Genomic DNA, 26653 nt, shown 5'->3' with positions numbered 1-26653 from the left:
CTCAAGTAGAAGAGTGACCTGTTAGAAGGTGAAGATTCATCTACAGGGAGGTACACCAGGGTGGTCAGTATACTCTAATACGATTCTTTTGATGTATATATTTTTTTTCTTTTTTCTTTTCTTTTTTTTTTTTTTTTTTTTTTTTTTTGCATGACGTACAAAGGACATTCCACCTATAGATGAGAATGAGTACTGCGTATGTACTAACTTCTTGAATCCTCAAATATTTGTTTTTTTAAAGAATTAGAAGTTACAGGTTAGGGGTGAGCACATGAAGGAAAGGAAATGTAAAAACGGATAACTCTGTATAGATGTTTTTCTGAGCCCATGTATGAACGCGTGTGCCTCCTCTTTGTTGTGTGCTTTACCTGTGTAACATGTACTTAGAATGTTCCGTGCTTTTTTCCCCCTTCCCCTGGAGAAGTGTGGATTTGTGTAGAACGCAGAGGCTATGAATAAGGCGTAGAGGCAGTATGTAGAAAATACACACCAAAGTAGGTGTAATGACTACACATTCGGAGGCACACAGATTTATGAACATACCATTGTTGTCGTTCTCTGGTATCTCCAGCACGATGTGATGGCTTCCCTCTGAGGAAGAAGTATCCATCTTAACAGTCATTTTAAAAAAGGAGGAAGGAAAAAAGAGGTAATATAAAAAAAGAAAGACAAAACGAACATATGCCACCTTTTTAATTATTTATGCAACCCTACATGCGAACACATGTATATACATAAATGATGCCCCGTACTGCAGAACAAACAGTCACGTATTAAAGAAAGAATAAGGGGGAAAAATGAAAAAAAAAAAAAAAAACAGTAAAAAAAGAGGCATTCTTAAGGAAAAAAGTGTTTTTACCGAAAAAAAGGGAAGGAGAAGGAACTGTGCTCGAACAAATTACAATATTTTTTACCATGTCTTACATATGTTTGTGTGTTTATACCAGAAAAAAAATTAACTTGCAAACAAAATAAGAAATAAATGTGGAAGAAAGAATCTTTCTTTTGTCCTTTTTTTTTTTCAAGAAAATATAAAAAGGAAAAAAAAAAAGGACAAAAGGTGTGAAACCAATATCCTTCATCCTAAACTGTGAACCCTGAACCGTGAACACTAAACCCTAAACTGTGAACCCTAAAACATAAACCCGGAACTATTAACACTAAACCCTAAAACCTGAACCCTGAACCATGAAACCATAAACATAAACCCCTAAACACTGAACCTTAAACCAATAACCCGGAACCTAAGCTTGGAAGCTCTTCAATAGGAACACGTTCCAAAGGAACCTGTTCTTCTTCCATAAATTCCGATCCCATGAACTCTTGAACCAAAAGTTCCAGAAAATCCTTCTGAGCCAATTGTGTGTCCCCTTTTTGACATTCATCCAACACTTCAAAATGAATTTCAATAATCGTTCGACGATTCACGCGACCAGAACGTTTCGTTCCTGTTGGAACAGAACGAGGTTTTCGTTCCTTCACCAAACGATATTCATGTGAACTATCTTGTTGCACATGATTAAGGACCTGTTCCTGTACTGATGAACCAGGAATTTCAGTAGGAGATCTTCTGAAACGTGGTCCTCCTTTACCAAGAGGACCAAAATACTACAAAAAAAAAAAAAAAAGAAAAAAAATATGAGAGGATATTTTTGTTAAGAAGATTGTGAAATGTTCTTTTTACACATTTATTTTATTTTATTTTTTTTTTTTAACCATTAAAATTTTTTTTTTTCCTTTTAACCATTAAAAAATTTTTTTTTCCTTTTAACCATTAAAAAAATTTTTTTTTCCTTTTAACCATTAAAAATTTTTTTTTTTCCTTTTAACCATTAAAAAATTTTTTTTTCCTTTTAACCATTAAAAAAATTTTTTTTTTCCTTTTTCCCATTAAATTTGTCCATTAAAATTTTTTTTTTTTTTCTTTTTTATCTTACCTTCCAAAGGTAATAAGCCATAGCAGAAAGGCCAATAGAGACAGGAGCCAAAGGAAGAAAAGGGGTAAGGATATCCGTAAGAAGGATGGGACAAACTGTATTCTCTAATGTTTGTTGCATATGTTTTTTGTTTTCGTCGTGCTTGAACAATGTTTCCACATTGGTCTTTACTTTATCATTGCCAATTTTGCAATCATCATAATCGTTATCATTCCATTTGCATTCAAAACAAGAATTACCATTCTTGTTGCATGGAGATGTGTCTTTCATAATTTTTTCACTTTTGCTAAAAGCGTGATCTATGCCCTTATCTATTTCACAAAGAGGATGTACCTTATACTTTTTTTCTTTATCTGCCAAATCTATTAATTGTTTTGCATATTCTTTAAGAAATAAACAACCCATCGTTTGTCCAAACGATGGGCCATTAACCTGGCCGCTACCGCGGCCATTACCATGGGTATAAATGTGCTTTAATCCTGAAGCAAAAAGCAAACAAGCTGCTTTATTTGTGTGTTTTCCTTTATGGCCAAATTCACCCCATTCCCTGTCGTTACAGTATTTGGTAATTTCCGATTTAGTCTGACCCTCCGTCATATTTTCTAGAAGTGCCTTCAATTCTTTCTCGATCTCATCCCTCAAGGCATCCTAAACATAGAACAAAAGAAGGGAAAGAAGAGAAAAAAATATATATGTATATGTATACACATATGTGTATACATATACATGCATATACATATACATATACATATATATATACATATATATACATATACATACACGTACACATATGTATATACATATACACGTACATATACATATATGTATTTATATATATGTATGTATGCAGTTGTCCATGCTTACCCAACTAACTGATCCATTTGAATTTGCTTTATTATTAGTCTTTCCCCATTTCTTTGCGGCGCATTGGAGTTGAGTACAGAAAGAAGAGGTCATGTTAGTGATAGTAGTTAAGGTGGTTGTTATGTTGGATTTAATGGTAGAGTTGGATTGGGATTTGTCTTCGAGGAGTTCTTTCATTTGTTTTTGGACGTCTTTATTGTCGTCGTTATCATTGCAATTTGCATTTTGTACTGTTGATGTTCCAATTAAGTCTTTATCAACGAGGAGGTTGCAAGAACCAAAATTCGCTTCCCTCTTGCATTCAAAACAACCATTATTATTACTAACACCATTACATAAAGAATTACTTTTATTCCATTCTTCAAACATTTTACTTATTTTTGTTTCATCCATGGGACAAACATTGTCCGTCGATTTAATTATTTGATCAGCGTACATGTTAAGAGCAATACAACCAACTGCTCGTTGGAGCAGTTGGTTGTCTTGACCACTACCACCACTACCATTTGGTTGAATGTCCTTAATGTATTGTAACCCTGCTGTGATATGATTACATGCTTTTCTTTCAACACTATCCTCATTACCATCACCAAATTTATTGCATACATCATTAGTGTCCTGTCCTCCGGACTTGATCTTCTCGAATAAATCCTGCAGTTTGGGTTTGACGCCTTCATACTCCCAAAAGTCACACTGTAAAAGAAAAAGAGAAGGTTATATATATGTAGTATCCGGTTGGTGTAGTATCCGGTTGGTGTAGTATCCGGTTGGTGTAGTATCCGATCATTGTCTGCGAGGAGTTTTTCCTTTCCCCCCCTAAAGTGGCTAAAGCTAACCCCGGAACCTTACTCCTAAACCCTGGAACCTTATTCCTATACCCTGAAACCTTACTCCTAAACCCTAAAACCCTTAATCTTGTACCCTGAAAACTTATTCCAGTACCCTTACCATTTTATTCTAACACCCCAGACAACATCATTCCAACACCTTTACAACATCATTCCAACACCACAACAACATCATTGCAACACCCCAGCAACCTTCATTCCAACACCCCAAACAACATCATTCCAACACCCCGAACAACATCATTCCAACACCCCAACAACCTTCATTCCAACACCCCTACAACCTTATTCTAACACCCGCACAACGTTAATCTGACATCCCAACAACGTTATTCTAACACCCCTACAACAATATTCTAGCACCCTTAGAACCTTATTCTAACACCCCTACGACCTTATTCCTAAAACCGGCCCCAACAACATCATTCCAACACCCCTACAACCTTACTCCTATACCCGTACTACCTTCATCTTATACCTTGTAACCTTATTCTAACACCCATACAACCTTTATTCCTGAACCCAGAATCTGAATTTTTTTTTTTTTTTTTCATTTTATTCATTTTCTTCTATATTATTCCTCTCTACCCCCCCTAAGTGTTGTGTTGATGGTAGGTTGGATGTGTTGGTTGTAGTAGTACTTACCCAAGTCTGCGTAGGGTTGCCGTTACCTCCGTTTTTGTTTTTGAACCATTTGGGTCCGGCGCATTTAATATAATCACATAACTTATCCATGCGGTTTATTTTCTTTAGGTTGTCTTCTGCGGTGCTGTTAATATTATCCTGAACATGTTTTAATTTGTCCTTTGCACTTTTCGTAGTGTTGCCATTTGTGCCAGTTGTGGTAATTTGGCATTTGTCATAGTCGGCTTCATTCCAATGGCAAGGGACACAAGGTCTCTTGCCATTGCAACTACCTGCATTCTTGAAAGCTCTTTTTATCCCCGCATCAATAACACAAATGGACTTATTTTTCATTTCATTTGCATAAGCATGAAGTAAGAAACAACCCATCGTTTGTCTCAACGATGAGCTGGACAAGAGTTTGCCATCCTTGCGGTTAGAAGAGGAATTTTCTCTTAGTTTTTTGAAACCTGCTGACAGATATTGGCATGCCTTTTTTTCAGGGTCAGTTGCTGGTCTAGTCTTGGCACCTGCGGTGCCATTATCATCCATTTGATCACATTGACCTCCGTTGTCGTCTTTACCCCCATTTACCTTCATTGCTTCGGACAAATCTTTCCATAAGTTAGCGACTTCGCCATCTGTCTTCCAAAATTTGTCCTGTATAAGGTGATGGTAATATACATATATACATATATACAGTCCTTTTCTTTTTTTCATTCATTCATTTTTATTCATTCTTTTCTTTTGAGTTTAGGTATGTAGCCTCCAGTTCCCACAATCCTGTTCCCACCATCCGGTTATCGTGCCATCCGGTCGGTCTGCCATCGGATTAGTGTGCCATCCGGTTAGTATGTGGTATCCGGTCCCTGTCTACAAGGAGTTATTCCTTTCCTCCCCCCCTTAAAGCATAAAGGTAACCCTTAAAACCTTACTCCTATACCCTAAAACCTTTACTCCTATACCCTAAAACCATACTCCTATAAGCTAAAACCTTACTTCTGAACCCGGAATCTGAACCCTGAACCCTTTATGTTTTTTCTTCCCTTTTCTTTTTATTCCTTTTTCTATCCTTTTCCTTTTCTTCTTTATTTCTTCTCTTTCTACTTACCTCATTTCCCTTGGCCTTAACTCGAGATGCTATGCAATTCACGCGATCACATAAAGTGACCTTTTCTTTTATTTTGGACAATGTTGGTTGTATTTTGGTGTTGATGTCAGTGTTTAACTTCTTCATTACTTCATCCCACAGTTTATCAGCCTTCCCAATTTTAGAACCAAAGCACAATCTTTCCTCACACGCCTCACATGAACCATCTTCCTTACCATTCTTCTTACACCACTTTTCGCGATTTTCTTCCTCCTCCCCCTTACTGAAGGCCTCCTTTATTCCTTTCTCTACAGCACAGCCGTAACCACCATTTCTCGCATGTTCCTTTAATGTGTGTATAAAGGCATTGAGTATTGCACAACGCATGGTAGAACGAAATATTCGGTCATTCAATTTGGCCCCCTCAGAACCGGATCCGTTCTCCTTCATCTCATGTATGTTCTTCAATGCTTTAACAATAAGTTTGCATGTTGTTTTGCTTACGCAATCATCTGCATTACCATTGGTACATTGAACGGCAGCACACAGACTGTCTGTACTGTCATCATTATTCTTTCCTATGTTCTTGTCAAGTTCAGTGATTTGCTTCTGGACTTCCTTCCAAATTTCATCCTATAGGTAAGTATATATATATACATAAATGCATATGCATATATACATATGTATATACATATGTATATGTATATACATACACATGTATATGTACATACATATGTATATATATGTATGTGTATATTTATTCATCCCATGAAAACATATATACAACAGTGTGTACGCATACACTTCGTACACTAATCTATCACTTGATAGAGTGGACAATATTATTCCATACCGCCTTCGTTGTATCCGTCGTCCCATACCCCCTGTCATCGAACCACTGCTTCTTTACACATTCTACACGACCACACAAATTACTCATGTTTTTGCATTGACCACCACCTGCGGGAGGGGAAAGATGTTAAAGGAAAATGAAAGGAATAGAAGTGGAAAAGTGAAGGGAAAAATAGAAAAAGGAATAAAAAGAAAAGGAAGGAGGGGAAGGTGGAATTGGTGATGATAGTAGAATGCTTTGATGGTGGTGATGGTGATGATAGTAGAATGGTTTGATGGTGGCTATGGTGATGATGATGATGGTTGTGCGGGAATTGTGTAATAGGATTGTGGTTGTGTTGGTTGTGTCTACTTACATATGGTCCTCATTAGAGAATCCTTCGTGAAGGAACTACTAATATTACTATCTTCCAACTTTGGGTCAATTTTTTTCTTTAACTCCGTTAATTGCGCTGTGCGGCTATTTTCTTTAAATGTGCAATTTTTATAGCCCGTAAACCTCTCACACGTAAAACAGTTATCATTATTCTTGCAACCTTCACTTTCCTTCATAATGTCATTACTCTTCTTAAATGCCTTATCTATCCCTTCCGTTACACTCCTTCCCCTTTCACATGGCAATTCGTTCTTCATTTTATCCGCAATGGCATTTAATAAAACACAACGCATCGTTCTTTTGAACGATGCCTTAACGGGTTTGTCATTGTCTTGGATGTCGTAGAGACTTTTTAATCCTGCTGCTATACGGAGGCAAGCCTCCTTATCTCTCGGCCTTCCGTCCGTATGATTCCCAAGTTTGCTGCAGTAGGTGCCTACAGTACTCTTATTAGAATTTATGGCGCTTCCAAGTTCGGTGAGTTCCGCTTTGACTTCATTCCATACATCATTCTACAAGTAATATATATATATATATATATATATATATATATATATATATATATATATATATATATATACGTACATACATACGTATACATATACCTATATATACATGTATATATATACGTACGCGTATATATATGTGTATACACCTATATATATATATGTATATATAGGTATGTATTTTTATGTGTCTCATGGTTATTCCCTTACCCAGTCGTCTTTTGTCAGGTTTTGGCCATTCTGCCCCTTATTTTTGACGTCTTTTAACCATTTTTCGGATATACATTGGAAGCGTTTACATAAGTCCTTCACTTCATTCATTTTCTGTGCAGCTGCCGTCACAGCGGGATCGCTTTCCTTTACGATGTCCTTCAATTTGTTCTCAACCTTGTAATTTGGGTCAGTGCTTCCATTTGTTTTAATTTCGCAATCCTGAAAATTCTTCTGCTCCCATTGGCAAGGGACACAAGGTCCCTTGCCACTGCCAGCACCACCATTGCAAGTACCACTACTACGCAGTTTTTCTCCCAGTTCGAAAGCTGTGCTTATCCCTTTATCAATATTACAAATGGACTTCTTTTTCATCTCCTTTGCATATGCGTGAAGTAAGAAACAACCCATCGTTTGTCTAAACGATGGGTTGTTCTTAGATAGGATGCCGTCGTCTGGCGACGACAGCGCCGGCGCCGCCGGCGCCGGCGCCCCCGCCGACGCGTCCGGCTTCTCATACAGTTTCTGTAAGCCGGCATACAAATAATTGCATGCCGTCCTGTCAGAAGGAGATGCTGTAGTTCCATCTTGCACATGATCACAATCGCTGTTTCCTATTCCCTTGCTCTTCTCCATTGCTCCAGCCAAATCTTTCCATAGTGTTGCCACAGCAGCACCATTCTTTTCCCAAAAGTTGCCCTGTATAAGGTGGTGAGTATATATATATACATATACATATGTATACGTATATACATATATAGACATATATACATATATACATATGCATATATATATATGTGTATACATGTATATATGTAGGTGCATATGTACATATACGTATGTATATATATGTATACATGTAACTGCCATTCCTTATCACCCAACTAGGTGTCGTATGCCTACTTACCTGTCCACTCGTCTTGGTGTCCTTATACCAATTCGCTGCACAATTTATACGTTCACATAAGGTATTTTCCTTATTGAACTCAGCCAAGATTTTCTGTATTGGGCTGTCCTTCGTTCGTCTGTTGTTGTTGAGCATTGATTCCACTTTAGACTTTACATTCTCCGTTTGGGCTGCGTTGTCAGTTGCCTTAATTGTGCAGTTTTCATAGTCACTTTCTTGCCATTTGCATTCAATACAATTATTGCCATTAGTACCCGTTCCACATGGACCTGACGTATTCCCAATAATGGTTTTACTGTGATTGAAAGCCTCCTGTATCCCCTTGCCTATGTCACAATACCCTCTTTGTTTTGCTTGTTCATTTAATTTTTTAGCATAAGCATTTATCAGAAGACAATTTATAATTTGATCAGACAATTTGTGTTTGCCCTTTGAATTTCGGTACATAATATCTAATTTAGCTGTAATGTGTTTGCATGCTTCTTTATTTGCACCATCTAGGGAAGCGTTCTTGCAATGGGCACCTCCGGTGCCACCATCACTAGCAGCCGCCCGATTAAAGAGATTGCCTAATTCGTTCTTGACATAATTGTTCCAGAAATTGTCCTACATATAAATGGAAAGTATATACATACATACACATACATATATATACATATATACATATATATATATATATATATATCCATCTACATATATGTATATGTAGATGTACACCCTTTTGCCCCCTTACGGTATTGCCCTGTCCTTTCGTCAAATTCCAATGTTTTTCTGCACATTCCAAGCGCTGGCAAAATGGCTGGCCCTCTTGCTTCATGCATACTTCAGCTACGAAAAAAAGAACAGGATTAATACGAAATGTAAAATGATATGTACGTATATATGTTGTATGTTGTATGTTGTATGTTGTATGTTGTATGTTGTATGTTGTATGTTGTATGTTGTATGTTGTATGTTGTATGTTGTATGTTGTATGTTGTATGTTGTATGTTGTATGTTGTATGTTGTATGTTGTATGTTGTATGTTGTATGTTGTATGTTGTATGTATTTATGTAGATTAAGTAAATGTATGTCATTCACAATCGATGAAAATTTTTTCTCCTTTTTTTTTTTTCTTTTTTCTTTTGGGATTGTTTTAAATTTGCAGTTTATATGCCATCCAGTTGGTGTAGTATCCAGTTCTCACCATGCTGTTCCCACAATCCGGTTCATACCATCCGGTTAGTGTGTAGTATCCGGTTCATACCATCCGGTTTCTACCATCCCCTTCCCACCATCCACTTCCCACCATCCACTTCCCACCATCCAGTTCCTACCATCCGGTTCATACCATCCTGTCCATACCATCGAGTTCCCACCATCCGGTTCATACCATCTACTTCATACCATCTACTTCATACCATCCGGTCCATACCATCCGGTTTATACCATCATGTTCATACCATCCGGTTCATACCATCCGGTCCATACCATCCGATTCATACCGTCCGGCATATACCATCCGGTTCATACCATCCGGTTCATACCATCCGGTTCATACCATCCGGTTCATACCATCCGTTCACTACCATCCGGTTACTACCATCCGGTTACTACCATCCCGTACCTACCATCCGATACCTACCATCCTGTATCTACCATCCGGTTACTCCCATCCGGCTGGTGTGTAGTATCCGGTTCCCCCTTGCCATCCGGTTTGCCTTCCTGTCTGCGAGGAGTTTTACCTACCCCTCCCGGGAGGGATACTGGGATGCTCCCCTGCCATCCGGTTCATACCATCCGGTTACTACCATCCGGTTACTAACATCCAGTTCCCACCATCCACTTCCTACCATGCACTTCCCACTATCCGGTATCCACCAACCGGTTCATACCATCTGGTTCATACCATCCTGCTCCCACTATGCAGTTCCCACCATCCGATTCTTGTGTCGTATCCGGTTTTTGTCTTCGAGGAGTTTTTTCCTCCCCCTCCCGGGAGGGATGCTGGGATGCTTCCCTGCCATCCGATTCATACCATCCAGTTCCTACCATCCTGTTCCAACCATCCAGTTCCTACCATCCTGTTCCCACCATCCAGTTCCTACCATCCAGTCTCCACCATCCGGTCATTACCATCCGGTCACTACCATGCGGTTCATACCATCCGGTGCATACCATCCGGTTCGTACTATCCAGGTTCATACCATCCGGTTACTACCATCCCGTTCCGTACCATCCGGTCACTACCATCCGGTGTCTACCATCCGGGTCATACCATCCGGGTCATACCATCCGGGTCATACCATCCGGGTCATACCATCGGATTCGTGCGTAGTATCCGGTTCGTACCATCCGGTTCATACCATCCGTTCACTGCCATTCGGTTCCCACCATCCTGTTCCCACCATTCGGTTCCCACCATCCTGTTCCCACCATTCGGTTCCCACCATCCAGTCTCCACCATCCCGTTCATACCATCGAGTTCATACCATCCGGTCTATACCGTCCGGTCACTACCATCCGATTACTACCATCATGTTAGTGTATAGTATCCTGTTTTTGTCTGCGAGGAGTTTTACCTACCCCTCCCGGGAGGGATGCTGGGATGCGTCCCTGCCATCCGGTCCCTACCATCCGGTTGGTGTGTAGTATCCGGTTTCTACCATCCGGTTACTACCATCGGGTTACTACCATCCAGTTCCTACAATCCAGTTTCTACCATCCGGTTCATATCATCCGGTTCATACCATCCGGTTCATACTATCCGGTTCATACCATCCAGTTCATACCATCCGGTTCATACCATCAGATTCATACCATCCGATTCATACCATCCAGTTCACACCATCAGGTTCGTGTGCCGAATCCCGTCATTGTCTGCGTGGAGTTTGTTCCTACCCCTCCCGGGAGGGATGCTGGGATGCGTCCATGCCATCCCGTTCATACTGTCCGGTTCATACCATCCGGTTTCTACCATCCGGTGTCTACCATCCGGTAACTACCATCCGGTTACTACCATCCGGTTACTACTATCCGGGTATTACCATGCGGTTGGTGTATAGTATCAGGTCTTTGTCTTCGAGGAGTTTTACCTACCCCTCCCGGGAGGGATGCTGGGATGCGTCCATGCCATCCAGTTCATACTGTCCGGTTCATACCATCCGGTTTCTACCATCCGGTGTCTACCATCCGGTTACTACCATCCGGTTACTACCATCCGGTTACTACTATCCGGTTATTACCATGCGGTTGGTGTATAGTATCAGGTCTTTGTCTTCGAGGAGTTTTTCCTTTCCCCCCTCCCGGGAGGGATGCTGAGATGCGTCCCTGCCATCCGGTTCCTACCATCCGGTTCATACCATCCGGTTCAAACCATCCGGTTCATACCATCAAGTTCCCACCATGAAGATCCCACCATGAAGATCCCACCATCCGGTTCATACCATCAGGTTCATACCATACAGTTCATACCATCATGTTCATACCATCCGGTTCATATTATCCGGTTCAGACCATCCGGCTCATACCATCCGGTTCATACCATCCGGTTCATACCATCCGGTTCATACCATGCGGTTCATACCATCAGGTTAGTGTGTAGTATCCGGTTCTTACCACCCAGTTCCCACCATCCCGTTACTACCATCCGGTTTCTACTATCATGTTCCTGCCATCCGGTTACTACCATTCGGTTCATACCGTCCGGTTCATACCATCCGGTTCATACCATCGGGTTCAAACCATTCGGTTCATACCATCGGGTTCAAACCATCCGGTTCATACTATCCGGTTCATACCATCCGGTTTATACCATCCGATTGTTGCGTCGTATCCGGTCTTTGTCTTCGAGGAGTTTTTCCACTCCCTTCCCGGGAGGGATGCTGGGATGCTTCCCTACCATCCGGTTCCCACCATCCAGTTCCCACCATCCGGTTCATACCAGCCGGTTCATACCATCCGGTTTCTACCATCCGATTACTACCATCCGGTTCATACCATCCGGTTCATACCGTCCGGTTTCCATCATCCTGTCCATACCATCCGGTTTCTACCATCCGGTTTCTACATCATCCGGTTTCCACCATCCGGTTCCTACCATCCTGTTCACTGCCATCCGGTCTCCACCATCCAGTCTCCACCATCCAGTCTCCACCATCCGGTTCATACCATCCGGCTTATACCATCCGGTGTCTACCATCCGGTGTCTACCATCCTGTTCCTACCATCCGGTTCATACCATCCGGTTTCCGTATCATCCGGTTCATACCATCCGGTTCATACTATCCAGGTTCATACCATCCGGTTCATACCATCCAGTTCCTACCATCCGGTTCATATCATCCAGTTCCCACTATTCGATACCTACCATCCGGTACCGACTATCCTGTACCTACCATCCGGTACCTACCATCCGATACCTACCATCCGCTACCTACCATCCGGTTACTACCATGCGCTTAATGCCGTATCCAGTTCCTGTCTGCGAGGAGTTTTTCCTATCCCCCCCCTAAAGCAGCTAAAGCTAACCCCGGAACCTTACTCCTAAACCCTGAAACCCTACTCCTAAACCCGGAATCTGACACCTAAACCCGGAACCTGACACATAAACCCGGAACCCTACTCCTAAACCCGGAACCCTACTCCTAAACCCGGAACCCTACTCCTAAACCCTGAAACCCTACTCCTAAACCCGGAATCTGACTTCTAACACCCTGACACCTTTGTCCTAAACCCGGAATCTGAATTCTAACACCCTTACAACCTTATTCCTAAACCCGGAATCTAAGTCCTAACACCCTGACACCTGCGTCCTAAACCCGGAATCTAAGTTCTAACACCATGACACCTACCTCCTAAACACGGAATCAACGTTCTAACACCATGACACCTTTGTCGTATACCCGGAATCTAAGTTCCTACACCCTGATCCCTTCCTCCTAAACCCGGAACCCTAAACCCTGAACCCTACTCCTAAACCCGGAACCCTACTCCTAAACCCGGAACCCTACTCCTAAACCCGGAACCCTACTCCCAAACCCGGAACCCTACTCCTAAACCCGGAACCCTACTCCTACACCCGGAACCCTACTCCTACACCCGGAACCCTACTCCTAAACCGGAATCTAAGTTCTAACACCCGTACAACCTACCCCCTACATCCGGAATCTAAATTCTAACACCCTAAAACTTTCATTCCTGAACCCGGAATCTAAGTCCTAACACCCTGACAACTTCCTACTAAACCCGGAATCTGACTTCTAAGACCCCTACAACCTTCCTCCTGAACCCGGAATCTAAGCTCTAACACCCTGACCCCTTTGTCCTAAACCCGGAATCAAAGTTCTGACACCCTGGCACCTTTGTCCTAAACCCGGAATCTAAGTTCTTACACCCTGATACCTCCCTCCTAAACCTGGAATCTGAATACTGACACCCTGACAACATCCTCCTAAACCCGGAATCTAAGTCCTAACACCCTGACACCTTTGTCCTAAACCCGGAATCTTAGTTCTAACAACCTGACACCATTGCCAAAAACCGGAATCTGACTTCTAACACCCTGACAACTCCCTCCTGAACCCAGAAACTGACTTCTAACACACCCTGACACCTTCTTCTTAAACCCGGAATGGTAATCTTGACACCCTGACACCTTCTTCTTAAACCCGGAATGGTAATCTTGACACCCTGACACCTTTGTCCTAAACCCGGAATCTGACTCCTAAAGTCGGAATGTGCCACCTAAACCCGGAATCTAAGTCCTAACGCCCTGACACCTTTGTCCTAAACCCGGAATCTGACATCTAACACCCAGACACCTTTCTCCTAAACCCCGAATCTAAGTTCTAACACCCTGAGACCTTCCACCTAATCCAGGAATCTAAGTCCTAACACCCTGACCCCTTCCTCCTAAACCCGGAATCTAAATCCTAACACCCTGAAACCTTTAATCATAAACCCGTAATCTAAATTCTTACACCCTGACACCTTTGTCCTAAACCCGGAATCTGACTCCTAAAGTCGGAATGTGCCACCTAAACCCGGAATCTAAGTTCTTACACCCTGACACCTTTGTCCTAAACGCGGAATCTACGTTCTTACACCCTGAGACCTCCCTCCTAAACCCGGAATCTAAGTTCTTACACCCTGACACCTTCCTCCTAAACTCGGAATCCTACTCCTAAACCCGGAATCTGACTTCTAACACCCTGACAACCTTCGTCCTAAACCCGGAATCTAAATTCTTACACCCTGACCCCTTTGTCCTAAACCCGGAATCTGAATTCTGACACCCCTGACACCTTACTCCTAAACCCGGAATCTAAATTCTAACACCCTGACACCTTTGTCTTAAACCCGGAATCTAAGTTCTAACACCCGGAATCTAAGTTCTAACACCCGGAATCTAAGTTCTAACACCCGGAATCTAAGTTCTAACACCCGGAATCTAAGTTCTAACACCCGGAATCTAAGTTCTAACACCCGGAATCTAAGTTCTAACACCCGGAATCTAAGTTCTAACACCCGGAATCTAAGTTCTAACACCCGGAATCTAAGTTCTAACACCCGGAATCTAAGTTCTAACACCCCTACAACCTTCGTCCTAAACCCGGAATCTAAATTCTAACACCCTGACACCTTTGTCTTAAACCCGGAATCTAAGTTCTAACACCCGGAATCTAAGTTCTAACACCCGGAATCTAAGTTCTAACACCCGGAATCTAAGTTCTAACACCCGGAATCTAAGTTCTAACACCCGGAATCTAAGTTCTAACACCCCTACAACCTTTGTCCTAAACCCGGAATCTAAGTTCTAACACCCGGAATCTTAGTTCTAACACCCGGAATCTAAGTTCTAACACCCGGAATCTAAGTTCTAATACCCGGAATCTAAGTTCTAACACCCGGAATCCAAGTTCTAACACCCGGAATCTAAGTTCTAACACCCGGAATCTAAGTTCTAATACCCGGAATCTAAGTTCTAACACCCGGAATCTAAGTTCTAACACCCGGAATCTAAGTTCTAATACCCGGAATCTAAGTTCTAACACCCGGAATCTAAGTTCTAACACCCGGAATCTAAGTTCTAACACCCGGAATCTACATTCTTACACCCTGACACCTTCGTCCTAAACCCGGTATCCAAGTTCTTACACCCTGACACCTTTGTCCTAAACCTGGAATCTGATTTCTGACACCCTGACACCTTTGTCCTCAACCCGGAATGTATGTTCTAACACCATGACATCTTTGGGCTAAACCCGGAATCTAAGTCCTAACACCCTGACACCTTTGTCCTAAACCCGGAATCTAAGTTCTTACACCCTGACACCTCCCTCCTAAACGCGGAATCTAAGTTCTAACACCCTGACACCTTCGTCCTAAACCCGAAATCTGAATTCTGACACCCCTGACACCTTACTCCTAAACCCGGAATCTAAATTCTAACACCCTGACACCTTTGTCTTAAACCCGGAATCTAAGTTCTAACACCCTGGCACTTTCCTCCTAAACCCGGAATATAAGTCCTAACACCCTGACGCCTTCCTCCTAAACCCGGAATCTGAGTTCTAACACGCTGACACCTTCGTCCTACACCCGGTATCTAAATTCTAACACCCTGACACCTTCCTCCTAAACGCGGAATCTACGTTCTAACACCCTGACGCCTTTGTCCAAAACCCGGAAACTAAGTTCTGAAACCCTGAAACCTTCTTCCTAAATGCGCAATCTACGTTCTAACACCCTGACGCCTTTGTCCAAAACCCGGAAACTAAGTTCTCAAACCCTGACACCTTTCTCCTAAACCCGGAATCTGAGTACTGACACCCCTACAACCTTCCTCCTAAAACCGGAATCTGACTTCTAACACCCGTACAACCTTCATTCCTAAACCCGGAATCTGAATTCTGACACCCCTACAACCTTATTCCTAAAACCGGAATCTGACTTCTAACACCCGTACAACCTTCATTCCTAAACCCGGAATGTAAGTTCATACACCCTGACCCCTTCCTCCTAAACCCGGAATCTAAGTTCTTACACCTTCAGAACTTCCTCCTAAACCTGGAATCTGATTTCGGACACCCCTAAAACCTTCCACCTAAACCCGGAACCTGACTTCTAACACCCTGACACCTTTGTCCTAAACCAGGAATCTAAGTCCTAACACCCTGGCACCTTACACCTAAACCGGGAATCTAAGTTCTTACACCCTATCACCTCCCTCCTAAACCCGGTATCTAAGTTCTAACACCCTGACACCTTCCACCTAAACCTGGAATCTCATTTCTTACACCCTGACACATTTGTCCTAAACCCGGAATCTGACATCGAACACCCTAAAACCTTACACCTAAACCCGGAATCTAATTTCTGACACCCCTAAAACCCTCCTCCTGAACCCGGAACCCTACTCCTAAAACCGGAACCCTACTCCTAAACCCGGAACCCTACTCCTAAACCCGGAACCCTACTCCTAAACCCGGAACCCTACTCCTAAACCCGGAACCCTACTCCTAAACCCGGAACCCTACTCCTAAACCCGGAACCCTACTCCTAAACCCGGAACCCTACTCCTAAACCCGGAACCCTACTCCTAAACCCGGAACCCTACTCCTAAGTCCGGAACCCTACTCCTAAACCCGGAACCCTAAACCCTAAAACCTGAACCCTAAAACCCTAAACCCTGAACCCTAAACCCTGAACCCTAAACCCTGAACCCTGAACCCGGAATCTGACTTCTAAACCCCTAAAACGTTATTCCTATACCCTAAAACCTTACTCCTATAATCTAAAACCTTATTCTAACACCCCTACAACATTATTCTAATACCCCTACAACATTATTCTAATACCCCTACAACCTTTATTCGAACACCCTTACAACCTTTATTCCAACACCCCTACAACCTTAGTCTAACACCCCTACAACCTTATTCTAACACGCCAACAACATTATTCTAACAACCCTACAACCTTATTCTAACACTCCTACAACCTTATTATAACACCCCTACAACCTTATTCTAGTACCTTTACAACCTTTATTCTAACACCCCTACAACCTTATTCTAACACCCCTACAACCTTATTCTAACACCCCTACAACCTTATTCTAACAACCCTACAACCTTATTCTAACACCCCTACAACCTTATTCTAACACCCCTACAACCTTATTCTAACACGCCAACAACATTATTCTAACAACCCTACAACCTTATTCTAACACTCCTACAACCTTATTCTAACACCCCTACAACCTTATTCTAGTACCTTTACAACCTTTATTCTAACACCCCTACAACCTTATTCTAACACCCCTACAACCTTATTCTAACACCCCTACAACCTTATTCTAACAACCCTACAACCTTATTCTAACACCCCTACAACCTTATTCTAACACCCTTACCACCTTATTCCAATACCATTAAAACCTTATTCTAACACCCTTACCACCTTCATACCTAAAACCGGAATCTGACTTCTAACACCCCATAACCTCCTCACTTTCCTCCACACTAAGGGTCCACCTATTTTTTTTTTTTTTTTTTCTTTTCTCATAAAATTTTTTTTTTTATTCCTTTTTCGAGAGTTCCTGAATAGGTGTTCTATTCTCGTAAAAAGTGTATGGATGCGCGCGCCCCCCCGGACTATATTACGGTTCCGCGCAAAAAAGTGTGGAAGAACGCTAGAACATTCATATTAGTACTCTATTAAAAAAAAAAAGAAGAAAAAAAAGATTCTTCCTTGCACATTTATTTCTCATTTTATTTGTAACTTTTTTTTTTTCTCTCTTTTTTGTGAAACTTTTTTGTGAAAGGACACCTTTTGTTCATAGAAAAAAAAAAAAAAAAAAACTTTCTTCTTTTTTTTTAAAAGAACACACATTCTTTTTTTTTTTTTTTTCCTTTTTATTTGTTCTTGAACAAAAAAAAAAAAGAATTTTCCCCTAAAATATCTAAATACCAGGCCATATACTGTTGTCCTTATAACCTCAAACCTTACACCCCTAAATGTGGGAAATCCTACACATATACACCGAAAAATATTATAAATCCCGCAACCTAAATGAGAAATCTTACACATATACACCGTAAAATATTATATCCCGTAACCTAAATGTGAAATCTTACACATATACACTGTAAAATATAAAATCCCGCAACCTAAAAGTGCGAAATTTTACACATATACACCGTAAAAATATTATAAATCCCGCAACCTTAATGCGAAATCTTACACATATACACCGTAAAAATATTATATCCCGCAACCTAAAAGTGCGAAATCCTGCACATATACACCGTAAAATATTATAAATCCCGCAACCTAAATACGAAATCCTACACATATACACCGTAAAATATTATAAATCCCGCAACCTAAAAATACGAAATCTTACACATGTACACCGTAAAAATATTATAAATCCCGCAACCTGAATACGAAATCTTACACATGTACACCGTAAAAATAATAAATCCTGCAACCTAAATGCGAAATCTTACACATGTACACCGTAAAAATATTAAATCCCGCAAAACTAAATGCGAAATCTTACACATATACACCGTAAAATATTATAAATCCCACAACCTAAATAAGAAATCTTACACATATACACCAACCACAAAACGCAGTACAACTCATGCACATCCATTCACCTACATTAATTTTATTATTTTATTATTTTTTTTACTTTTTTCTTTTTCCTTATATCCATTTCTTTACTTCCTGTTTTCTTCTAATATTAATGTTTTCTTTTTTTTTCTTTTCCTTTTCCTTTTTTTTTTTTCCCTTTTTTTTCTTTTTATTACATTAACACATTAATAATGTAATAATGTAATAATGTAATAATGTAATAATGTAATAATGTAATACATTAATAATGTAATACACTAATAATGTAATACACTAATAATGTAATACACTAATAATGTAATACACTAATAATGTAATACATTAATAATGTAGTACATTAATAATGTAATACACTAATAATGTAATACACTAATAATGTAATACATTAATACTGTAATACATTAATATTGTAATACACTAATACATTAATACATTCATACATTAATGGTGTAATACATTAATTATGTATTAATATATTAATAATGTAATACATTAATAGTGTAATACATTAATACATTCATACATTAATATATTAATATATTAATACATTAATAATGTAATACATTAATAATGTAATACACTAATAATGTAATAATATAATACATTAATAATGTAATACACTAATAATGTAATACACTAATAATGTAATAATGTAATAATGTAATAATGTAATAATGTAATAATGTAATAATGTAATAATGTAATAATGTAATAATGTAATAATGTAATAATGTAATAATGTAATAATGTAATACATTAATAATGTAATAATGTAATACACTAATGGTGTAATACACTAATAATGTAATAATATAATACATTAATAATGTAATACACTAATAATGTAATACACTAATAATGTAATACATTAATATATTAATATATTAATGATGTAATATATTAATACATTAATACATTAATAATATATTAATACACTAATACATTAATACATTAATACATCAATACATTAATACATTAATACACTAATAATGTAATATATTAATACATTAATAATGTATTATATTAATATTGTAATACACTACTAATATATTAATACATTAATACATTCATACATTCATACATTAATGATGTAATATATTAATGATGTGATACACTACTAATATATTAATACATTAATACATTAATATATTAATACATTAATACATTATTCATATATTAATAATGGAATACATTAATATATTAATACATTATTAATATATTAATACATTAACAATAAGATACTTACCCTCAGTTTTCTTGGCTGCCTTCGTTACATTCTCTATTGCCTTGCCTACATCAACATTACCCGAACTTATCGCTGATGAGAGTGCTTGTGTTAATGTATCCCCTGAAATCGTATAGTCGTCATTTACTAAGATGTCTTCCATGGTAGATGATGCATTACTACCACTTTGAGTGTTCTTCCCTAAAGTGAACTCGACTAAACTTTTTTTATTGTCCTGTAAAATTTTTTTCCTCCCTGCCTCGTGCTCGGTTGTTCCCGCTTTCGCCGGCTGCTTACAGACACTTGGCCTATAGGACCAGGGCCAATATATCCTCCAGTTCTCGTTCTTCTGTCTTTCCTTCCTTTCCTGTTGTGTCCTTTGTTCGATTGTAGATTGAAGTAAGGATTTAGCAAACATTAAATCTGCATTGGTAACCTTTTTACATATACCCAAGTTTGCGATAGCATCCTTGTGTGTGTCCTTTATCTTATTTTCCACTTTCACGTCGTTCTTTAAGTGGTCCATGACTGCGCCTGAATAACAGTGATCTCCGTACAATGCAGATAGGGCCAATGTACCAACAATACAACGTGGATAAGCTTTATCATCGGTGAGCTTCTCAATTGTTGCTTGATTATCCTCCGCTGCGCCATAATATTTCCTAACCTTCTTTACTCCACTGATGAAATATTTTATTTCGGCTATCCCTTTACATAAATTCTGCAAGTAGAACACGACACCACCGTTCGCCCCCCTCACAAGTTTCCCCACGTCCTTACAAAGACCCGCTACCTCATTTGACTCCTGCCTGTCCACCAGCCAAGTGCTCAATTTCTCAAATTCATCTTTCAAATCCTTCTTCAACTTGGCCTACAAAGGAAGAATGGGAAAAAAATTCTTTTCTCGCAAAAATAATATTTATGCCACTGGAATTATACATATGCATATGAACATATGTATACACATATATGTACATATATATATATATATGTATATATGTATGTATATATGTATATATATGTATATATATGTATATATGTATGTGTATATATGTATGTGTATATATGTAGAGGTATGTATATGTAACATATGTGTATACATATATGTACATATATATATATATATGTATATATGTATGTATATATGTATATATATGTATATATGTATGTATATATGTATATATATGTATATATGTATGTATATATGTATATATGCACTTACTACAATGTCCTGACCCGTCGAACTACCAGTTAATTTCCCATTCTCCTTCAATTTCTGCAGCCACTCTTCCAGCAGTCCACCAGCAGGTACTCCTGATGACGCCATGGTTGCGCGTCTTGGTCGTCGTCCAAAAAAAAAGAAAATTTATATATATATATATTATATATAAAATTAAAAGAAAGGAAAAAGAAAAAAAGAAAAAAAAGAAAAAGGAAGAAAGAAGGAAAACAAAGAAGTAAGAGTATTTTTTTCCTTTTCTTCTTTTTTTTTTTCCTTCTTTCTTCTTTTCTATTCCTTCCTTTCTTTCTTCTTTCTTCACTCTTCCTCTTTTACTCTTCCTTCTATTCTTCCTTTTTTCCCTTCTTCTTTTCTTTCCTTCTTTCCTTTTCTTATCTTCTATTCCTTCCTTTCTTTCCTTTTCTTTATTTCGTTCCTTTCTTTCCTTTTCTTTATTTCGTTCCTTTCTTTTCTTTTCTATTCCGTTCCTTCTCTATTCCGTTCCTTCTCTATTCCGTTTCTTTCTTCTTTTCTTCTTTATTTCGTTCCTTTCTTCTTCTTTTCTTTATTTCGTTCCTTTCTTCTTCTATATTCCGTTCCTTTCTTTTCTTTTCTTTTCTTTATTTCGTTCCTTTCTTCTTCTTTTCTTTATTTCGTTCCTTTCTTCTTCTATATTCCGTTCCTTTCTTTTCTTTTCTTTTCTTTATTTCGTTCCTTTCTTCTTCTATATTCCGTTCCTTTCTTTTCTTTTCTTTTCTTTATTTCGTTCCTTTCTTTTCTTTTCTATTCCGTTCCTTTCTTCTTTTCTTCTCTATTCCGTTCCTTTCTTTTCTATTTCGTTCCTTTCTTTTCTTTTCTTTATTTCGTTCCGTTCCTTTATCCTTTTCTATTTCGTTCCTTCCTCCTCTATTTCGTTCCTTCCTCCTCTATTCCGTTCCTTTCTTTTCTTTTCTTCTCTATTGGTTCCTTTTTTCTTTTCTTCTTTTCTATATTCCGTTCCTATACTACCCCCCCTTTTATTCTTTTTTTTTCATTGCCATAAAAAAAAAAAAAAAAAAGAACAATAATAATAATATAAGAAGGGAACGTATTGTTTCATAGAGGGAAGTGGAAAGGTTTTGTTCAAGGGAAGGAAAGTTTCGTTTAAAGGAACGAAGAAAAAGAAGTTTCTTTTCCTCCGTTTTTTTAAGAATAAGTATAAGATATGGCCTGGTACTTAACTCTTTAATGGAGGAAGGGCAGAAGAAGTTGAAAATTTTTTTTTTTATTTTTTCCTTTTCAGTTTTAAAGGGGAAAAGAAGAAAAGAAGGTTTCTTAAGGGAAGTAAGGATGGTTTAAAGAGGGAAGGAAAGAGGAATGTTCTTTCCTCGGTTATTAGAACAACAATAATATGTTCTGGTATTTTAGCTTCCTTAGGGGGAGAAAGAATGTTTTCCTTTTTAAAGGTTTAAAGGGGAGGAAAAGAAGGAAGGTTTAAAGAGGGAAAGGGAAGAAAGGTTTTTAAAGGGAAGAAAAAGAACGTTTTAAAGGGAAAGCAGAAGGAATGTTTTAGAAGGGAAAAGGAAGAAGGAGGAAGGTTTTCTAAGGGGGAAAAAGAAGAATGAAAGTTTTAAGGGAGAAAAAAAGGAAATTTTAAAGGAGGAAAAAAGAAAGAATGTTTTAAGGGGGAAGGTTTAAAGAAGGAAAAGAAAGAATGTTTTAAAGGGAAAGGTTTAAAAGGAGAAAAAAAAAGAATGTTTTAAAGGGAAAGGTTTAAAAGGAGAAAAAAAAAGAATGTTTTAAGGGGGAAAGTTTAAAAGGAGAAAAAAAAAGAATGTTTTAAGGAGAAAAGTTTAAAGGGTGAGAAGGAAAAGGAGGTTTTAGGGTAAGAAGAGAAGAAAAAGGTTTAAAGGGTGAAAAGGAAGGAAGAGTTCTTAAGGGGGGAAAAGAAAGAAAGGTTTAAGGAGGAGGAAAAATAAAGAAGTTCTATGGAAAGAAGAGAAAGGAAGGAAGATGAGAAAAAAAAATAGAAAGAAAAAAAAAAAAATGAAAGGGAAGGAATGAAACGTAGGAGGAAGAGATGGGAAAGTAGATTATTCTTCTCGTCCCCTCTTCTTACGACAATTGCAAAGAAAAATGCACAGGAAGTTTTATGCTCCCCCTTTTTCTTTTAATGAAAGGGAGTAAAAATTGTATAGGAAGATTATTTATTTTGGAAAAAGGGAATAAAAATGAAAAAAAAAAAAAAAAGTTATTACTATACAGCCATAATAATTAGAGTATAACAAAATTGGAATGGAGAATTTGTAAGAGTGCGGGACGGAGGGAGATATTCCTGCGCGCTCCGGAAAGAAATATAGGCATAGTAGCGTCCGCAGTGGCGTGTGTTAAAGAGATTCCACGGGTCCCGTGACCCAATTTCATATGTCCTAATATCGTGTGTTCTTCACTGCCCTACTGATCCCATTATTCTGAACTGTTCTGCATGGTATACATGTTCCTCCCTGCTGTTATTCTCATCAACCCCCCCGTTCGTGAATGACTATCCATCGCACACTTCCCTTGCACACGTCTGCCATTCTCTCACTTTGTGTGATGTCTTCAGATGTCACCGCACCATCTGTTTTCTTCCCGTATCTGTAAAATGGAGAAGTAACGTAATTAAATGATTAACCCGTGAAATATTTCTACCTGAAAAAATATCGACCGGATGATCCGTTCCCTTAAATGGGTTAAAGGGTTTAAATTAGGTAATCAAACTTTGTACATAAGCCATTTCCCACGCTGCTTTGATAAATAAACCCACCTGCTTCTCCTCTTCCCTCGTGAAGTCGTTGACGATGTCAAATTCTGCTCGAATTTCTTCCGTCGTTTTGTCTTTCATCATGGAGGCAATTTTTCCACAGGTTAAGTCCAGAAGGGGCTTTATATCGAGGTAGTTGGATGCCTAAAAATATATGTGCGTGTGTCAGTAAATGACGGACAAACATACATGCACATTAAGAAATCCACGATTGCGCAAGTTGTGTGTACAGATACGGTATGAAAAAATGATGAACATGGACTGGAAAAATCTTGTGGTTTCATCAGCCTCGCCCTTCTAACATGGTTACCACAGCCGACAGTACGACTCTCATTTTTCCTCCTTTCTTTTTTCCTTCCCCTTACCTCTATCAACTCATACAGGGTTTCCTTATCCGTATTTACAAAATCGTAGTCCCACGTTGAAACGACCTACATTAGGGTGTTCATTAAAGGGATGGTTAAGAGATGGGGAGAATAAAGGCGCATGAATGTGCATGCCACGCCGTGGGGGCCCGCCCGGTTCTGAATATCCGTATGGGATGGTGGACATATGATGATCTACATGTGACGGCTGACAGGATACTATTAATACATCAATGGAAGAGAAAACACCTTCTCCCCTTGAGGCACCAAATAATGCAACGTTCTTACGTCCTGCAGGTTGGAGGTGATGAGGGGCTTGGGGATTTCGTCTGCGGGGTTGTTAATATGGTACTCCATGTACTCGATGATTTTTTTTAGAATCGGTGTTTTTATGTTAGGTAGTGGTATGGTGTCTTCCTCGGCCGTCATTACTGCGAAGGAAGGGTAACAGAGGAAAAGTAAGAAGTGGGCGGGATGGAAAAAAAAAAATGACTGGAAGACGGCAGGTCAGAAAGCAGCATCCGCGAAAGTACCGGTTGGGCCACAGACGAGATCACCAGATTTGAATGAGAACAGGCAAGGAGGTACACGGCAGTCCATACCGGTATGTATTCGCAAGTAGGTGCAGTTACCCTTACTATAATTTCACCCCCACATATATCAATGCACATACCTTCAAGTATGTTAAGTATAACCGTCGACATGGACGCAGTGTATTTATCGACGATGAATTCATCCCCCTCGAAACTCACTAATTTTATTTTGTCATTCTTCATTCTGCAGGCGGGTAAGAAGTGCGGATTCGGTGCAATCTACAGGAGGGGAGGGTGAAGGAAAAAGTAATGGGAATGTGCACACCCGACGAAGGATACCAACGATACCACCGCACGACTACTCTGCGTGTGTGCCCCTTCCCTTACTCAAACAGTGGTACATGCACGCAAGGAAGCAGACTTCCTGAACACTGTCCTGTAAAATCTTACTATTCCACAGTGGATTGCGAAAACAAAGGTTTAAAAGTTTGTTCCGGTCCTGAAATGTGGGTAAAACCTGAAGGAGCAAAAATGACAGGCATTCCAAGGGAGTTGGAGTGAATGATAAATCCGGGGGTATATATGAAACGGGTTCCTCACACGCCGAAATTTCCACGCGTTCCGTTGATTTGTGTACAATGTGGAGAACAAAATTGTTCCGCATCCGTCTACATATATACGTGCGCTTTCTCCGCTGTGTGATCTACCATGCAACAGCTATGCGGGCACTTCCTTGGAATACGTTCTATTTTTCGCTTTAACCTTCTTCTCCGGTCAAGGTGTGTGGGGAAGGGTGCGTATGCTTTATCCCTTTTATGTTTAAGCGAACATAGTACGGGTGCGGGGGGCTCCTGCCTCAAAAGAAGAAATGTGAAGGAAAGAAAGAAAAAAGAAAAATACGAGTTGTCACAGTGCATGTTCCTTTTAAAAGGAAAAAGAGTTAAAAAAAAAAAAAAAAAAAAAAAAAAAAGCGGGATTCCGCTACAAATTGCTGCACAGCATATATTGCGCTAGGGAAATACCAAAAAAAAAAAAAAAAAAATAGCGACCTTTCCGCTGTGGGGGGGCAAAGCATTCAGCATATTACTGCAATATAATTCAGAAAAATACCAGTCATATGCGCGATGTTATATATAGCAAAAGAGGAAGAGAAGAAGCAGAGAATCGTAAAATTCCAAGTGCGTAAATTTCAAAAGCGGCTAAGCATATTCGCAATCACGTACAGTGAGAGAAGCAGGCCGAATTTAGGGCTACGAAAATATGCCCCCCAGGAAGTCGTCGCCAAATGGTGAAACAGTACGTGTTGTGCACATGTGAGAACGAAAAAAAAAACGGAGATGAGAAAAATTTAAGGAATGAAAGAAGCGAAAATTAAAGAAAAGAAGTCTGTAAAACGTTTAAAAGGCGCAAAGTACATGTATAGGGGAAAAAAATAAAGGATCACTCCTAGAAATTTCCTCCCCCCCCTTAGAAGGTCGACGGTGACAACAAGAGCGGGATGCGCCAGAACAAGTACATTTGGGTGAGGGCTGAAGCAAACACATAAAAGGGTTACCAGGGGAAAAATATTTTTCTATTTCACGCATGCAGTATGCATGTTACCCCTGCAGCAGTTATCATAAATGAAGACTATGCTCCTCTGTTTCGTTACGAAGTTGGACTAAGGAAAAAAGGAAAGAAAT

General features: G+C 39.4%; 2 protein-coding genes across 2 annotated transcripts; both read right to left on the bottom strand.

Annotated features, from left to right (window-relative positions):
• Positions 1-1224: 1224 nt before the first annotated feature.
• On the bottom strand, positions 1225-21399 carry PKNH_1104300 (SICAvar, type I; the record flags this gene model as incomplete). The annotated part of the gene is made up of 12 exons (XM_039114120.1): positions 1225-1608; positions 1938-2585; positions 2802-3494; positions 4295-4933; positions 5385-5996; positions 6217-6323; positions 6572-7103; positions 7308-8006; positions 8215-8820; positions 8948-9042; positions 20094-20943; positions 21295-21399. The coding sequence occupies 12 exons, from the start codon at positions 21397-21399 to the stop codon at positions 1225-1227; spliced, it is 5970 nt and encodes a 1989-aa protein (XP_038969740.1).
• A 2472-nt stretch (positions 21400-23871) lies between these two features.
• PKNH_1104200 (suppressor of kinetochore protein 1, putative) lies at positions 23872-25214 on the bottom strand (the record flags this gene model as incomplete). Its single annotated transcript, XM_002261181.1, has 5 exons — positions 23872-23907; positions 24077-24217; positions 24439-24504; positions 24727-24869; positions 25112-25214. The coding sequence occupies 5 exons, from the start codon at positions 25212-25214 to the stop codon at positions 23872-23874; spliced, it is 489 nt and encodes a 162-aa protein (XP_002261217.1).
• Positions 25215-26653: the final 1439 nt, after the last annotated feature.

This window comes from Plasmodium knowlesi (assembly GCF_000006355.2).
Source record: "Plasmodium knowlesi strain H genome assembly, chromosome: 11".
Taxonomy (NCBI): Eukaryota; Apicomplexa; class Aconoidasida; order Haemosporida; family Plasmodiidae; genus Plasmodium; species Plasmodium knowlesi.
This window is presented reverse-complemented; position numbering and strand designations above follow the sequence as displayed.